Consider the following 18,637-nt stretch of genomic DNA (forward strand, 5'->3'; position numbering starts at 1 on the left):
TTTCGGCGCTGCTACTTTCACAGTGAATTCGATACAAGGGACACATGCACACCCTAAAGTATTTCACTTTGTTTTGTTACACCTTGTAAAGAATAAAAAATATATAATTTTGCTATTTTGTTATTAGGTCTCTACATACCATAGCTGCTGCTAATATGAAGACTTCTTCAACGTCGCAAGACGTTATTTCTGCGTACGACGTGGAACATAGTCACTTAAAAGGCCATATGATCAGAGGTATGTACGAGTAGGTGGCTTTTGTATATTGATACATTTACTAGTTTTTATGTTCTTTATTAGGTACCCAAGTAGGTAAATATTTTTTGAAATACTATGTTTTACAACCGAAGTCCTGGAGAAGATGGTATCAGCTCCGAATTGTAAAAAATCGGTCTGCCTAGTTTATTACCACATATTACGACGTTTTTCAATATAATTCTTAATTCCGGCAAGTTCCCAAATATGATGTGCCACTCCAACATTGTTTTATTTCATAAAAAAGGAGACAAAAGTGATATTACTAACTATCGCCCTACCAGCCTTACTTCACACCTATATAAGACATTAATTAAAGTTATATTAAACCGAATCAACCATAAACTAGATAAACAACAGCCGCCAGAGCAAGCCGGATTCAGACACAGTTTCTCCACCACAGACCACCTCCAGACAGTTAATCAAATCCATGAAAAGTACTCGGAATTTAACAAACCTTTCTACCTAGCCTTTGTCGACTATACAAAAGCATTTGACAATATTAAACACTCTGCAATATTTACATCCCTTTATAACCAAGACATAAATCCCAACTTCATAGAACTCCTTAGAATAATTTGTGCCAATAGCACAGCAGATATAAAACTCAACACTACTGGTCCTATATTCCGAGTACTCAAGAGCGTCAAGCAAGCTGACCCGCTCTCTCCCAAACTTTTTACCTGCGTCATTGAAGAAATATTTAGAAAACTGGAAGGTCCCTGGCCGGCAATGGGCATTGAAGTTGGCAAGAAAAGGTTAACAAACCTTCGTTTTGCCACGTAATATATATTAGTAGTACGTTTTGCTGACGACATTGTCTTGTTCGCTGCCACAGTCGCGAAACTACGAAGATTAATGCTCTAAGACCTGAGCGCTGCAAGCCTCGAGGTGGAACTAGCAATGAATAGGTCCAAAACTAAAATAATGACCAATAGCACGAAGCGTAGGGTCGACGTAGATGAGCAAGAATTGCAATATGTGGACGAGTGCATCTACTTGGGCCAGTTAGTCTCCTTTGAAAATAGACATGGGAAGGAAGTCGATCGCAGAAACGAAACCGCCTGGAGGAGCTACCGGTCCATGAAGATGCTGATGAAGGGGGATTTACCTCTCTCCCTGAAGCGAATACTGGTCGACATATTGTGTATTCTGCCCGACCTAACCTTTGGTGCACAAACTTGGTCATTGACCGATTTGCAAAAGTCCCAACTCGGGGTATGCCAAAGAGCGATGTAGCGCAGTATGGTAGGATTTAAACTTCTCGATAAAATGTAAAACACCATATTGCGCTCAAAAACGGGAATCAAGGAGTAGGAGTAAAGTCAGCAAAGTTGAAATGGGATTGTGCGGGACACGTAAGCAACATACATCCCGACCGCTGGGCAAAGATCTTAACAGAGTGGGTACCGGAAGATGGACACCGCCACCGCGGCCGGCCTAGAAAAAGATGGCGCGATGAGCTGGAAGCATACCAGCCGGGCGGGCCAGCGGTGGCACAGAAGCGTGCTCGCTTCTGTGCCACACCTGCCCCCCCCCCCCCCCCGGCCCCAATGGAAGATCTTGGAGGAGGCCTTTGCTCAGCAGTGGAACAGAATAGGCTAGAGAAAAAAAGTTTTACATCTTGAATCAAAACTAAGTGTTAATACTTTAGAGTTTAGAGTGTGTAGTGTGTACTGACTAGTGTGTAATTTTACTTTTGACTTCTATGTTTTTATGAGGAATTCACAAACATGATGGTGGACATGGTTCATACAATAGTTAAATAAAATCGGCCATTATGAGTATTTATATTATTTAATTAGTTATTGATATTATTTAAATGTTATTTTAATTTTATATCATCTATCTGTTTCCATTTTTGATATCAAGCAAGAAAGGGCACAAAAAATCACGTTAATTGTTGTATGAAATCCTGTTTGTTGTATTTAATGTATTTGTTGTTATATCGGCAACAGAAATACACAATCTGTGAAAATTTCAGAAGTCTAGCTATAGCGGTTCTTAAGTTAAAGCCTGGAGCAATATAGACAGACAGGCAGAGAGACGTACAGACGGATAGACAACGAAGTCTCAGTAATAGGGTCCCGTTTACCCTTTGGGTAGGGAACCCTAAAAAACTCGCACTTAGCCAATTTTATTATCTATGCTGAATGAGCAACAGCTGACCTAATAAAATAAATTATTATAGGAAAAAACTTATATCCGTTTTCTGCTGCTCTTGTTGCTGTATGGGACACGTTAGCTGCAAGTTTAAATTTGAAAAGAAATAATTTATCTGTTCAATTTGACAACGTGTATTTCTACTCACAACCGATTCTGCATAAAAAATATCAGTTACGCCCTTATGTCACTATACAAAAGGGATCAGGTCGTTTTGAGGTAAGATTGTTTCCTTTTCCTACAATAATTTAAGAATATAATATAAATATAAATTTAAAAATTATAAAAAAAATCTAAATATTCCCTAATAATTTTGTTTATAATTTTAAAATTTAAGGGCCTGTTTCACCACTTCCTAATAAGGCTATCCACCAATTAATTTGACAGATTCTCTATAGAATCTGTCAAAAAAGTTGTGAATAGCCTATTAGGCAATTTATCAGAAAGTTGTGAAACAGGCCCTAAAGCTGTTTCACCAATTCCTGATAAGTGACAAATAGGCTATCCACAATTACCTTGACAGAGAATCTGTCAAAAAAGTTGTGTATACCTATTCGGAACGTTATCAGAAAGTGGTGAAACAGACCCCAAATATTTTATCAGAAACCTTAGAGTTTTGTAAACGTTAGAAATTTCTATATGACTTGAATTGATTCGAGAGGGAAATTAATCTTTAGTAATAAGTAGCTAAAAATAGTAAAAGTTAGCACACAGTTTCACTCTACTTGACAAGAGTTATTATTATAATAGTCTTCGGTAATAATAACTAATACATAATTTTGTTTGCAGGTGTCAAATGAAAAGTCACTATTGGTAACAGGATTTATTATTCCTGAAATAAGAAGTGACAGGGAGGTTCACAATCCTCCTGATATAATTGAAGCAAATGTATCGGGTGATGATATTTATGAATTACTATGTGGAAAAGAATATAATTATCTGTAAGTTATTCATTGATTTGATGATTTTGGCTATATAGATGTCGATAGGTCAGTGGGCATTAATGAGATATCAGCTAATACAAAACAAAATTACCTATATTATGTATTTGTCATAACTCATGAGTTTTCTTTTTTAGCGAGAATTTCCGTAGTATACACAGTACTAATGACTCTATGACGGAAGCACAAATCGAATGGAATGGTAATTGGGTGACGTTCCTTGATGGTATTATTCAACTCAATGTTTTAAAGAGGAAACATAACACTATATCTAAGCTGGACCTCATAAGAAAGATTGTTATTGACGTCGAGAAACAAAGCAATGCCACTGTTGTAAAAGATGATAAAGTCGTAGCTAATGCGAAAATATTAGATTTATACGATTTAACAATGTAAGTACAATTTAGACTTATATTTTAACTTACAATGTATTTATTTTGCTAAAATTTTAAACCGTTTTCCAAAGTACAAAACTGAATTTATTTAAGGCGCTCCCCATACGGAGATGTCGTAATTTACTGTTTTTTAACCCCCGACAAACAAGAGGGGTGTTATAAGTTTGACTTGTCTGTCTGTCTGTCTGTTTGTCTGTGTGTGTATCTGTCCTGATTTTGATCTAGTTTTTTTTTGTTTGAAAGCTGACATGATCGAGAGTGTTCTTAGCTATAATTCATCATTATCAGCCTGCTCAGTGCTGGACAATCAGGGTTTATCTGGTTCATGAAAGGCCGTTAGCAACTTGCAGTCGTTTGATGGGTTTTTATTTCATTGTAGTTCGTGACATTTGTGAATATACAATATACGTATACACATATTAATGAAAAGTTGACCTGGTGCTGCAGCATCACCTGGTAATCAATAGGATATCCAACTCCTCGCCAACTTAGAGCAGAGGTTTCGTGTTTGGGCTCATTTTAATTGCGACAACCAGTAAGAAGTAGATAGACAGTAAATATTTACATGCTGCTGCTGCAGCATCACCTGGATTCTATAGGAACCGAGCTTCGTATGAACCCAAAGTGGAGGTTTCATGTTTGGGCTCATATTAACGGCCTCATCGAAAAGGACATTGATAGATAGTAATCATGAGAATATGATTCTGTATATAGGAATTATTCTGCACTATAACCAACACAAGTTTAAAAAGTATGAAATAAAATTAAATTAAGAAATTTAAAAAAACCCCCGCCAAACAACTTTAAAAAATAACGAAATAATATTTACTGCCTGTAAGTTCAAATAATTCCTTACTTGTGTAAAGTAATATTTTAGTCCATAATTGTTGTCAAGGTGTGTCGGGGGACCGCTATTGTAGATGTTTGATTTCACATAACATTATAGTTTAAAAGGATCTGTTCACACTAATTCACAGCGAACCGAATGGAGATAATCAGCGACTTGGCGGTTCTCGGTTGTAGTTTACTTGGCGGTCCCCCGATACACCATGACAACAATTATGGACTAAAATATTACTTTACACAAGTTAGGAATTATTTGAACTTACAGGCATTAAATATTATTTCATTACTTTTTAAAGTTGTTTGGCGGGGGTTTTTTTAAATTTCTTTGCCTTATTACTCATAATTTGTAAGCCTACAAAATTATAATAAAAATACAGCAATAATCTTCAGCATAATGAACATTCCTTTCCCCGTTATTTATGTCCTATTTTTGTTTACTTAGACTCATAATATCAGCTTCCAAAGTAATAACAATTTTTTAAAACTAGCGATCGCCCAATGGTCAAAATTGGACCTTAAATTTAATTATCGTCTACCTTTGGCTCCCCGTTTAAAGTATTGACTCTTTCAGATATAATAAAAAAAACAACAATCCATTTTTAATTTAACAACAGACTTCAACCATAAAAAAAGTGTATAATTCGTATGTATAGGCTTGTCATTCAAAAATATGGTAGTGTGCACAATGCACATTGTAGTGTGTGTAATGTTTTATTTGTTAAAAAAATTATGATAAAAGCATTATTTCAAAATAATATTAGCTCGATGCACTCCTTCACCATATAAACAATAACTGTGCAAAATTTCATTCACCTACGTTTCCACATTTTTCGTCAAAAGGGATCAAAAGTTTTTCGCTTTTGCGCATTAATAATTAATATTTATTATGATGATTCAAGCATACTTTCAGTATCTCCCTAGTATTTACAAATTACTTTTATTTGAAACACAAGCGAATAGATCGATAATGTCATAAACTACATATTTGCCGTTTGAATTATTTTAGGTCAATTTTGAATTAAGATAAGTAAAAAAAAATATGATTTTGGTGCGATCTCCGCAACGCGGCAAATGTATGGTCAAGGTCATTTGCTCGGGGGATGGCCTTAAATAGTTTTCTATTTATCCATATAAGGGCCTATGCCCATTTTCTTCTTGTGTACCATATTATATAATACATTTTTTATGCTTCCGAGATTTTTCTTTAAACGCCCTTATAATTACAATTTCAGCTGCGGTGGTGTTGTTATGGAAAGCCTTAGATTCGTAGACCTTCCTTTACAGAAGAACGACAATATTGAGCTAAAAATCTGCGAGTTCATGCCTCTTCTGTCGACGAAAACAATAAATGCAAGTATTTTGTACATAATAGATTATGATTCCTAAGATTTAAGAACAGATCTGTGATAGTTTACACACTCCGTGCTACGCAAATTTCATACAAGTAAAAAAAACGAAACAAATTATTAATTTCTATTTTTTATTTCCTATAATCATAGATGAAACTGTTAATATTTTTAAAAGCTTTTATTTAACTTGCTCTGTATGTAGTTAAGTATGTATGTTCGGGTGAAATTTTGCAACTCAATTTTTAAGTAGATGTATTTAACCGATTGAGCTGAAATTTTGCATACACGTTTAGTTTGGATGACAATGCATGATATGGTATGTGACATCACTCTAAATCCAATATGGCCGACCATCCAAGATGGCGAAATAGTTATTTTCTATGTAGTCCTACAATAAGGATAGGCTGAAAGGGCTTTTTGAGAGTAACTCGAAAACTAATGTAATGTCATTCTACATCCAATATGGCGGCTCATCCAAGATAGGGGAAAAGTTATTTTTAATGCACTACTGCAATATGGGTATCAAATGAAAGGGCTCAGGGTGTCGTGTCGTGTCGTGTCGTGTCGTGTCGAATTCGGTCACTTATGTTAAGTGAAATTAATTTTTTATTCACGCAGGAATTAACGGAACTAGACGGAACTCGCTAAATATAGACACGGTTTTTACTGATCAAAATCAAGTACGATTTCTTGGACTTAAGTTAATCAGATTTTAACAAATTCTTGAAACAAAACTACAATCAAACAGACTAAGAAATCTAGCCAGAGAATAACTAAAAAACAAAAAATAAAATATAAACAAAAAACTTATTGAAAAAAAGCTTTTATTTAAACACTCTAAAATGAAGAAAATAAATTTCTCCTTAAAATGTTTAACTATTAAGTTATAACTTATAACCTCAATATATTATACAATTTGCATGATAATAAAAGCTTGTCGCGACTTGCGACACTTAACAATCTGTCAGTATTTAATTTTATTAAAATAAAAAAATATAATATCAATTTACTCCTAGTTAAATTGGTACTAGTTTATTCACAAATCGCGCAACAAGCTTTTATTATCATGCAAATTGTATAATATATTGAGGTTATAAGTTATAACTTAATAGTTAAACATTTTAAGGAGAAATTTATTTTCTTCATTTTAGAGTGTTTAAATAAAAGCTTTTTTTCAAAAAGTTTTTTGTTTATATTTTATTTTTTTATTATTTAAGATTGTGAATTGTAACGTATCTGCAAATTTTATTTAGAAATGAAAGTAAATAAGATACGAATATGTCTTATTATTATGCAAGGAGATTGTAGCGGGACTTCTGTTAATAGTGGTTAGCACAGTTGAGTCTAAATAAAATTGACGAATAGGAACGACTATGTCGTGATGACAATATCGATTTTATTTTCTTTACCAACTACTTCGAGATATATTTTTTGTTTTGTTTCTATTTCACGTCGTCAATTGTAATTATATCACAGAACTCTTCTTGGACCACAAAAACATTGGCAAAGTGGAGTACCTAATTACCCACCGCCCCTTAAAAAGTTTATTTTGAATAATTTAATTTTCAGGAGATAAAAGCACTGCATGTGTTCCTACAAATTGTTGCCGATAATGTTACAAAGGAGAAATTAAGTATAGTAGAAATTTTTGATACCAATAGTCGCAAGATAGAATTCAGTAGTAATATTGAAGAAATAATTCCTAGAATTCCAGGAATAAAAGCCAGTTACCGTAAAATTAATTTAGATGAAAATATATCGATAAACGATTTTGAAAATATTGATATTCTTATAACCACGAATTTATTGCAAAGTGACAAGGTAAATGTTTAAACATTAAAAATATGTAATCATATAATAATATTGAATAATATGATTGACAATTTATAATATGACTTATGAAGAACTGTTGGATGCAGTAATCATTATTATTTGTTTTAATTTAATCATTGCAGAAATGTGAAAAGCTTACAAGTGTTATTCGTCAAAACAATATATTTATCATCCATAAACATGATTTTGAACTCAAAAATTCTGATCTTTACACTATGATCAGTTCTCATATTATAGAAGACGGAAAAATAGAACTGGGGATTTGGAAATCTAACCAACCCAATCCTTTAAACTCAATAGTTGTGCGTAAGCCAAAACATCAATCACCACAGGTATGAGTAATTTTTGGTAGTATCGTAAATTAGTAACATAGTACCTGGATGACCGAGCTTTGCTCGGTATAGCAAACACTCATTGACTTCGTGTTACTTAACAACGCCATCTGCTGGAATAGCTTTAGCTGCTGTTGTGTCGTTAAAGCAATTAGTTGCTCACAAAATATGTGTTGTAATAATACGTATTTAAATATTATGTGTTTTACAGGAGCAACAAGGAGGAGAATATTATTTGCCTTTAGAAGATGAAAATGATTCTGTGCAAACGCATAAACTAAAAATTTCACGGATTGGTGACCTTAAATCTGTATATTGGGTTTCTGAAAGTTTGCAAGAAACTGAGGGCGTACCAGTTAAGGTAATTAATAATATGAACATAACTGTCCCTAATAAACATTGCTCTATGATAAAGTTGAAAATAAATAAATAACTGACGATGAGATACACATGGAATCTACAGAACCCTTTGAAATTTATTTATTTTTAAAATAAAAATTATATTGTTATTGTGAGAGTTAGAATACGAGCTTGGTGTTGTGGCAACTGGCAAGCAAAGGCTATTCCAGAATTTGCCAAAAACCTCGACTACTTTGAAGATTGAGTAGAGAAATGGTAGAATTTTAGGACAAATTTGAAAAAGCCACTTTTTAAACAATGACAGTTATTAAATACTTTAGTGTAAGTTTCGTAGTAATGACAATATTTTGTTTAAAAATAATATTTTCTTCTTTTTTAAGCTATATTATGTAATCATAACTATGAAATACTTAGTAATTATGATTTATGCGGGTTTAAAAAAATCGCAATTTGTGGACCTTTTAAACAGATACCCTTCCGCAGTTTTATACTATGTCGTAATTTTGCTTTACCTTCTACTCCGGACTCCCGTGGACTTTTGTCTCGTAGGCCCAATTCACACCGGATCGGCAGCGGCCGGCAGCGGCGGCGCGAAGAGCACTTTTAGTGTGAAATAATTTTAAACTTTATTTACATACTTATAACTACTAGTATCGCTTGAAAACTTCAAAAGTGCTCGAGGCGCCGCGGGCGGCCGCGCGCGGTCGCGCAGCGCCTGGAGGCGTCGCGAGGTGCCGCGAGCACTTTCCGCCGACGGACGCCCGGTGCACAGTGGATCGAAAATCGAGTATCATAGACATAAGAACTTGAATTTCCAAATGTCATTTTTTTTGGCTGAAATATGGTCTCCTAGTTGTTATTACATCATAAAATGTAAAAAGACGCAGCTACGTGTAATAATAAGGGAGTTACAATTTTTTTATGAAAGTAAAGAACACGGATCATTTAACAAAAAAACAATAGAATATGTCAAGAAGTTCCAGACAATTTAATTTATTTGCTCCATACTAAAATTTCTTAAAAAAATTATTACTCCCTTATTATTACACGTAGATGAGTCTTTTTACATTTTATTATGTAATAACAACTAGGAAAACATATTTCAGCCCAAAAAAAGACATCTGGAAATTCAAGTTCCTATGTCTATGAAACTCGATTTTCGATCCACTGTGCGGCGCTCTGAAGGTAGCGCGCGGCCGCGAGTCGAGCGTCCACAAGCGGCCGCCCGCGGCGACGCGAGCCGCCTCTGCCGGCCTCGCCGCGCCTCGCCGCGCCTCTTCGCGCCGCTGCCGGCCGCTGCCGATCCGGTGTGAATTGGCCCGTATGGTTGAGATTTTTCTTCATACAATAAACTGTTCAACTTTTCAAGCCCGTTCATTTAATATATACAATGTGTAACAAAAATAAGTGATAATACTTTAGGGTGTGTACGTGTTCCTTGTAGAGAGTTCACTGTAAAAGTGGCAGCACTGAAAGACCAATTTTTTTTTAACTTTTGTATGGGGAAACTCGTGACGCTCGGGCCCTTGCCCATACAAAAGTGAAAAAAAAATTGGTCTTTCAGTTCTTCTACTTTTACAGTAAACTCTCTACAAGGAATACGTACACACCCTAAAGTATTATCACTTATTTTTGTTATACACTGTATAATGTCTCAAAGTGCTAAATTACTACGGGGCGTACCCCGGATTTCAGCTTGGGGGGCAGCATACCTATTTCGAGAAGGTGGTCGATCTAGTATATTGAAACAAAAAATCATGAAAATTGACTTTTATTAATCCGACTGAAAAAATATTTTGTTTCAAACACTTCGTTTTCTACAGAGTAGGTAACATGTTTTTAATTCCCACTTACCAGGAAAATTGACGTTTCTTTTATTTTCTAGGGGGACAGCTGCCCCCCCTACCCCTACCTGGGTACGCCCATGACTATGTACGATATGCCACTCTTTTTTCATTCCAAAAATGACTGTTTGATTGGTTTAGCCATTAAGATTTTTAAGACACTCTTAATTAATTTATATATTTTTTTCATTTCAACAGGTTAACTACGTTGGAGTTAATATAATTTACATAAATAAACTCCTAGGAACACAATTCCGTGAAGACAATGAACCTACCAAAAGCGTTATTGATTTTAGTGGAACTACTAAAAGGTATTACAGAAGTTTTATTTCTGTTGTTGTTCTTGATACAATTTTGCGAATAGGGATTAATATTTCCACTAAAATTTAATGTTTCAAATATCAAGATACTCAATTTCCAAATTAAACAATTTAAAATATTTGACCCCCTTTTTACCCCTTTAACCTAAAATTCTTTAAATTCAGGCTTTGGCATTGCTTTTATTTCAAAGGCTCTATGTTTTTTCTGGAAATTAAGAAAACCAGCCTTTCCTCTAGGCTCCAGCCCCGCTTTATGAACTAAAATAGCCGGGAAATGATTTTTCCGATCAGTTTTGTCTTTGATCTTCCTTTACATTAATATTATGGCTTTCACTCTACATTTTTTTGTTTTTGTTTCTAAAACCTATCTTGACATGCTTACTAACATGATACAAACTGTTACCTTCTTGTATAGTGGTACCGCTGTTATGGGACTAGTACACGGCGATGCGATATCATCCCAAGTACATGCCCACCCGGACCTCCTACTGCCAATTCCAGAACACTGGACCTTAGAAGATGCTGCTACAGTTCCACTCGCGTATATAATGGCATTCTATATTCTGGTAAGAATTATTGTAGATAAACATAAAAATTAATAAAATGAATAATAATAATTTTCATACTTCGAAAAATATTACAAATTATAATAATGTTTTATACATTTTGCAGTTCATTAAAGTACGCGTGAATTCCAAGCACACAATTTGCGTGCAAGCTGCTGCTGGTGCTCTCGGACAAGCCGTTATAAGTGTGGCCCTCGCCCACGGCTGCCACGTGTTTGCTACTGTTAGCAGCAATTCCAAAAAACAATTTTTAAAAAAGTTGTTCCCTAAATTAAAAGGTAAGCATAGTTCTCGTAACAATATTGTCTGATATTTATATAACAATAACGTTACCTAATAACAATACTCCGTTATTAACCATAGAAACTCAAAATTACATACAAGATCAGACCTAAGCAATGCAGGTAAACAGTAAACACCGACATTAGCTGTGACCAAAATAAGACTATTTATTATTTAAGTCCATTTTTAGGACAGACTGAAGAAAATAATTTTACATGGCATAAAAATATTGTGTTGATCTATTTTAGTAGTAATTAGTTGTTATCGTGGTCTTTTCTTGTACATATTTTATATTGTACTTAAAATAATAATTAATTATCAATTATAATGTAAATTAGGTATTTTATGAATTCAATGAAAGCCACGTATCCCGCAGCCATCACTGTGAAGCCATTAGCTTTGTCCACACTGTGCCTTTTTCTGTTCGTCAAGGGCATGCGTTATAGCGCAGTCAACAGCGAACGTGAGGCATGCCCGTGACGCATGCCCTCTGACCGAATCCAAAACTTCAAAAATGACAATTTTGGCGTTTCGTTCCTTGACGCATTCAATTATTGAATCCGCCAATATGAAAGTTGATGACGAAAATTGAAGATGAAAGTGCACAGTGTGGACATAGCTAATGGACTTCTCAGGACTCGGTATGCTTGTATAAATTCTGTGTACATGTTTTTTGTATATATTATCAAGTGACAAGTAGTATTTGCAATTGAGTGGCCTCAAGTAAGTGTACAAAATCTTTTTCCAGATGATCACATTATAGACCATTCGCGTGACATAAATTTCGTTTTTAATATACTTCGTGCTACGAATGGTAAAGGATGTGACCTTTTAGTTTCTTGTGCGAAAGACGAACTGAAGAATGTAAGTACTACCAAATATTACTACTCAAATTATTTTTAAATTATGTAAAATAATATGTGTCCCTCTAATTTCTCATGCAAGAGTATGACAAAACTAAAAATGATAATTATATTATGTATGACGTGATGTACTATCAGTGAAGTTGATTCCTAGGCAGATGGCGGGCCTAAGTAATTTGGTCGCGGTCAAACCCATCCGACCGATCACAATTATTCACAGCTAATATTACATTGAATTTACATAAGTCGAGCCGAAAATTTTGAAGTATAAAATATATTTTGGTACCTTGTAATAATGAGAGAGCTACCATTTCAGAAATAAAATAAATTCTATTTTAAGACACCAAAAATTCAATTTTAAGGGATCATTAAATCATATTCCTATGAAAATTAAGCCTTTAGATTTGGCTATTACTACTCCATATATTTTAATTACTATTATTTTATATAATATTTTAATTGATAATCTTAATTGGTTTATTAACTTTTGTAAAAAATGCTTACATTTGCCTCGTGGTGACACACCACTAATGTATTACAAGTGCTTTTCAATAATCATACACTTTTTTCAGTTCTCATTTAGATGCCTCGGATCTTATGGAATTATGATGGATACAAGCGTTGTCCCCAATCGAGAAAATTACAATTTCGGAATGGACTATTTGTCTCTCGATAGAGTATATTATCCGATTGACTTATCTACTATTTTTCAAGCCAAATTTAAAGAAGATATAAAAGTAAGTATAGTAACTAACTGATTCCTCAGCTAATAGCAGGTAAAAAAAGATGATAGATCCGAAATATACTTTTAACGGGTGTATGTCGGATCTATCATGATGTATGCCCAATGCCCATGGCCTGACTAAAGATCTTTGGTTTACGTTCATTGGTGATTTTATTTTATTTTTATTTTATTTATTTATTATGGTTACCAACAGCATATGCATTTAAAAAATTACAGTTGATAGTGTAGTACTAGAGTCTTCAATACCTGATGCACACACCTTTATAGGCAACACTACATTCATTAGTACCTATAGTGTTAACAACAACATGCAAAATTACATTAAATAGTATTTTAAAACAATTATAAATTATATTATGAACATAAATTAATAAATTACAATTTAAAATCTGATCGAATTACATATTATTAATAACATTTTAAGAGCAACACAAAATTGATTCAGGTAATAATATTATGTATACAAATTATTCAAATATACAACAACAATTTTATATTATAGGTACTACATTGATTAATTGTTTAATTGATTTAAGAATATCTCTTATGTACGGGATATTAAATTAATTATTGGTGGGTAACTCAAAGCACTTTAGGACTTTTTTTATGAAAACATTAAAGTTGTCATGAAAAATGTCGACACTATTGTCCTTTGCACATGTGTAGCTGGTGATGTAAAAGTGTTTGGTGATGACGTAGTAACTTGCGAGGCAGGAACTCTTAACGGTTTTAATTTAAATATAGGGTATTTTTTTGTAACGGAATAGTAGTCAAAATCCAAAACTATAGGTGATAAGAAAGGCTCCCATAAGTATTCGAAGTGGTGTCAGATAGTAGATAGATAGTAGGTAGATAATAGAACGATACTTTCGCATATTTTACAATATTGAGTGTGTATTTGACTTTATAATAATAATAAAAATTTGATCTTTTTCTAGTTAATTCGCTTGCTGATGATCGACGGTATTCGGCGTGGGTACGTGCGGCCCCTGACTCGAGTCACATACGACGCCCAGGATGCTCCGAGAGCTTTTCATCTTCATGCTGCTGGGCAAAATCGTGGCCGCGTATTGCTCGACTTGCAACAACTATCAACGAAAATAAGTCCCAGGTAACAACTATAATATTTTATTTAGAATAATATTATATAATAGTTTAATACACTACTTGTGAAAAACCTTCTCTCTCTTGATTTCACCTTAGTATATTACTGCAGTCCCATATTATTTTCTTACATTATTGCTTGTTACATTATATACTTATTTATTTATTTATTATTATAAGAGAAGTTGTTTCATAGGCAGTTAGCGGACCTACGTCATTTAGTCAGATTGTGTCAATTCGTTATCATTATGTTAGCTGTGGAGCTATCGGATTAATTTGACAAATCGCGACCAAAATACGTAGGTCCGCCATCTGCCTATGAAATCTATGAATTAACTTCTTTGATATCTAAGGATGTACCATCGAGGAAGTTGATTCCTATGCAATTGACAGACCAACGTTATATTTTGGTCGAATATGTCAATTCAATGTTAATTGTGATCTGTCAGCTGGGTTTGACGTAACGCGACCAAACTACTTAGGTCCCCGATTTGCATAGGAATCAACTTCTCTGATAGTACAATTATATTATATAAGTATTATAATAATTAGTCGCGTTTAATGAGTATATTTTATATTTTCAGCATCGCCTGTTCGAGTTCTTCGTGGCAAGTCGTTGTTTCGGATAATGGGAAGCTAGCATTAAAACTAGCAGAGAGACTTATTGACCGTGGTGCGAAAAGAATATTCATTCTATTAGACAGAGTACTTAATTATGTCAATGTTCAAAAAAGGTACGTATCCCACAGCTGTCTGAGCTTAAACTTAGAAGGTAAAGCAAAATGAATTAAGATGACACAAGCGGTCATTGTCACCTATAGTCTAGGAGCTATGTGAAAATGATCTGTTTATTTTCGTTAACATATTATTAAGAAAAAAATAAAACACAAAATTTATTGGAAAACCTCTTGGTGACTCTTAGGGTCATTTCAAACGGCATCGCGACGCGTAGATGCATTTCTGAATTCGGTACAAATTTAGAAATGCATCTATCATACAGGGTGCAATTAAACCTTCCTGCCAAATTTTGATACATTGATCCTTGTAAAAAATTAAAATACACGTATTTTTTCTTTTATAATCACTCAGTACTAAAATGTTGCGAAATAGCTTCCGAAAGTTATCCTAAAAAACACTACAATTAATGGACACGTCGCGTCGCCTGCGCGTGACATGCCCCCGCGCGCGCGCCCCTCCCGCGTCACCCCCCCACATTCCTCCGAGCTGCGAGTGACTGTTCTGCAACGATTTTAAATGGGATAAAATATTATGTAATAAAAATAATAACACTCATTTTATTTTGGTTGAATGGACTCTCCTAATGATACCTAAGCCCTGGAAAAAATTTGGCAGGAAGGTTTAATTGCACCCTGTATATCATGTAGTATATCATGAATGATAAATACAAACTTTTTTGAATTCGAAGTGATGTAGTGTGGTGCAATGCCCAGTCCAGTTCTTATCGAATATGCAAAATGCGACATTGCCCTTACACTAGAAGCATAATTATATTATGTCACTTCATTGGGAATCGCGGTTTGTATAGAAAACGATGAAGTACAAAAACTTTTTTGACAGGGAGTCAAAAATCTTTTTTGACAGGGAGTCAAAAATCTTTTTTGACAGGGAGTCAAAAATCTTTTTTGACAGGGAGTCAAAAAACTTTTTATTGACCGCTACAGAGCTTCGACATTCGACCTCTCCGATTCTTATTCTCAAATAATGGTAAATTTCGATAGGTATAAAAAAAAATATCATTAATCTTCAATAAACCTCTTATAAAAAAACAGACCGTATGAAATGAAAAAAAAATTTTTTTTCAGACAATGGGAAGAAGATGGTATTGATATAGAAGTAATAAAAACGACTTCGAAGGCGAATGGTTACCCTGATTTAATGAGGGATTGTAAAAAAGATGGCATGCTTGAAAGTATATTCGTCATAACTTCAAACGAAAAAGCAGAAAATGTGATTGAGACTGTCAATAGTTTTGCAAACTTTATATCGCTATCTGGTTATTCCCTAAAGTAAGTCACAAGACCTATCATATATTTTTTTTAATTTATTATAAAACCCAGGAATGGTTAAATTTTTAGTATTTTCATTTGATAATATCTATGGACGCTTCACACCACGTCAGTCTGGTCCCGTGGTAAGTACCTGAAGGACTTGTGTTACGGGTACCAGACAACGTAAAAATATATTTAATACTTTTATACTATACATATATTTAAGATTTTTATTATATGATACACATATATTTAATACACATCCATGACCCAGGAACTTTGAAAACTTTTTGTTCCGTCGGCGGGATTCGAACCCGCGACCCCCGGCTTGAGCTACCAACAGCCTACCAACTGAGCCACAGAGGTCGTCGAGATTTGATATATTATATTGTGAAGTGTGTGGATGTGCTACAGCTTGGGTACGGGCTTTATATAAAAATATTTCTTGTCCTTTGTAGGTGATTCATATCTACCATCTGTAGCTTGGTCTTGGTATACATGATGATCCCTTTTATCTACTTCGTGTAGTCTAGACTGGATAAGACGTTATCACTGCCAAAATGTAGCCTGTACTCTATTCTTTATGCACTTTACAAATAAATTGTTATTTGTCATTCAGGTATTTTGCGCTTATAACAACAAGTAAAGTAACCATAAAACCGGGTTCATGGTTTGGAACAAATGGACTAAGCCAAATGTTAACAAAAATTAAATTGCCAGAGATTGAACCGGTAAGTTAATTTTTTGCACAATTGCAATGTAACAAGCGCGACTCAGGACATGGCTGAAATAAGGGTTCCGTAGATATTTTATGGTTACATTTAATTTAATTTCTCAATAAATTCAAGTCCGATGTTTTTTATTTCCTTTTACTTTTGAAGATAATTTTTTCATCCAAAATCGCTATAGCTATAGATTGTATAATATTATTATACATTATTTCTGTCATTATAAAAAATATATATTTTGAATTTTTGATAATATATCTGTATCAATATACCCATAACCTGTAAAAAAGAGGGTGAATGAGTAATATAAGTATTTAATTATTTTCACTCCATTGTGTTGGGTATCGTTAGTTATTTAAATAAAGGTAAGGATTCAATTTTCATACACGATTTTTTATCCGATTTTTCAAATAGTTGGCCTCCAAACCTCTTGTTTACAAGTTTTTCCCCCTCCTGGCATTTGTATAGTTAGACTGGGTTGCACCAGAGGCATGGGTAAAGTTAAAGTTAAAGTTATGGTTATAGTTAAGGTAAATTTAACTTTAACTTTAACTTTACCCTTAATTTTTCCCGGACAAATTGACAGATGACAGCTGATCCAACAAGGTTTTACATGCGCGTGGGCGGGGGCGCTGCTGGTAAAGGAGAACTGTCAAAAATTTTGTATGATGACAGCGTTAGTTCCTTTTTTCGCCACATGCATTTAAAACCTTATCGAGCTCTATGGTTATAGTTAAATATGGCGTCTTGATGGCGTCCATTTTTAACTTTACCCAAAGATTTGACATTTTGCACTGTAGTCAAAGTTAAAGTTAAAGTTACAGTTAAAGTTAGTTGGTGCAATCCAGTCTTAGATGTTTAAAATTTCCGCGCTTATAGCTTTTGCTGAAAACTATTGTCTGTCAAAAAAGTGAAGAAATTAAAAAGTGGCAAATCGTAGTGTCATCCCTTCGTCACTACGATGTTGCCACTTTTTTTTTTCACTTTAAAGAGATCGGGACAATTTTTTTTTTATTTGTGATTTAAAATCACAAAATAGCAAGTTTACATTATTTACCACTAATTTGGGCTTTAAAAATTAAAGTATTTCTTAATATTAAAATAGTACCAATAATTATTTAATTAGAAGTAAATATTTATCGAAGGAGCGAACACAATGGAAGACCCTGGGGGAGGCCTATGCCCAGCAGTGGGAGAGCATAGGCTACGAAATGAAATGAAATGAATATTTATCATAACATAAAATATATACAGAACCCGTGTATACTGAAACACTGTTTGTTAATTTATTTGTTAGGTATCTTTTAGACTTCGCCAAATAGTCTAATTTTTTGTAAAATGTAGGATATATTTACAAACAATGAGAAATGTTTATATATTTTTAGAATAAAAGAAATGAATTTAAATGTATTTCTACAAAATCGGTATCAATGAATGACGCAATTGATGCCGTAGAACGAGCATTGACTTCACAGAAGAAGGTTATATTAGTGCACGCGTCTGATGCACCAAGAAAAACTTTACTAGAAGAAATAATGTCACTTGCAGGTAAAAAAAATATAATGTTACTTATTTTGTTTATATTAATTTATCTAAGATGTTATAATATTTAGGGCCTTTTTTACCACTTCCTGATAAATTGCCGGATAGGCTATCCACAACTTATTTGACAGATTATCCATACTCTATCTGTCAAGTTAAG

At 34.0% G+C, this 18,637-nt stretch overlaps 1 protein-coding gene across 1 annotated transcript in view; it reads left to right on the forward strand.

Annotated features, from left to right (window-relative positions):
• LOC121728166 (fatty acid synthase-like) overlaps positions 1-18,637 on the forward strand; it is a 42,099-nt gene that overhangs the window by 19,490 nt on the left and 3,972 nt on the right. Inside the window, exons 15-33 of the mRNA XM_042116289.1 lie at positions 128-237; positions 2,447-2,637; positions 3,208-3,359; positions 3,497-3,751; positions 5,833-5,954; positions 6,568-6,629; positions 7,519-7,770; positions 7,905-8,114; positions 8,326-8,475; positions 10,517-10,629; positions 11,054-11,204; positions 11,311-11,482; positions 12,235-12,350; positions 12,922-13,086; positions 14,033-14,205; positions 14,783-14,932; positions 16,022-16,225; positions 16,827-16,938; positions 18,321-18,483. Of these exons, the coding sequence (XP_041972223.1) occupies positions 128-237; positions 2,447-2,637; positions 3,208-3,359; positions 3,497-3,751; positions 5,833-5,954; positions 6,568-6,629; positions 7,519-7,770; positions 7,905-8,114; positions 8,326-8,475; positions 10,517-10,629; positions 11,054-11,204; positions 11,311-11,482; positions 12,235-12,350; positions 12,922-13,086; positions 14,033-14,205; positions 14,783-14,932; positions 16,022-16,225; positions 16,827-16,938; positions 18,321-18,483 (3,023 nt within the window). The remainder of the gene's footprint in view (positions 1-127; positions 238-2,446; positions 2,638-3,207; positions 3,360-3,496; positions 3,752-5,832; positions 5,955-6,567; positions 6,630-7,518; positions 7,771-7,904; positions 8,115-8,325; positions 8,476-10,516; positions 10,630-11,053; positions 11,205-11,310; positions 11,483-12,234; positions 12,351-12,921; positions 13,087-14,032; positions 14,206-14,782; positions 14,933-16,021; positions 16,226-16,826; positions 16,939-18,320; positions 18,484-18,637) is intronic.

The sequence above is a fragment of the Aricia agestis genome, chromosome 6 (assembly GCF_905147365.1).
Source record: "Aricia agestis chromosome 6, ilAriAges1.1, whole genome shotgun sequence".
Lineage (NCBI taxonomy): Eukaryota > Metazoa > Arthropoda > Insecta > Lepidoptera > Lycaenidae > Aricia > Aricia agestis.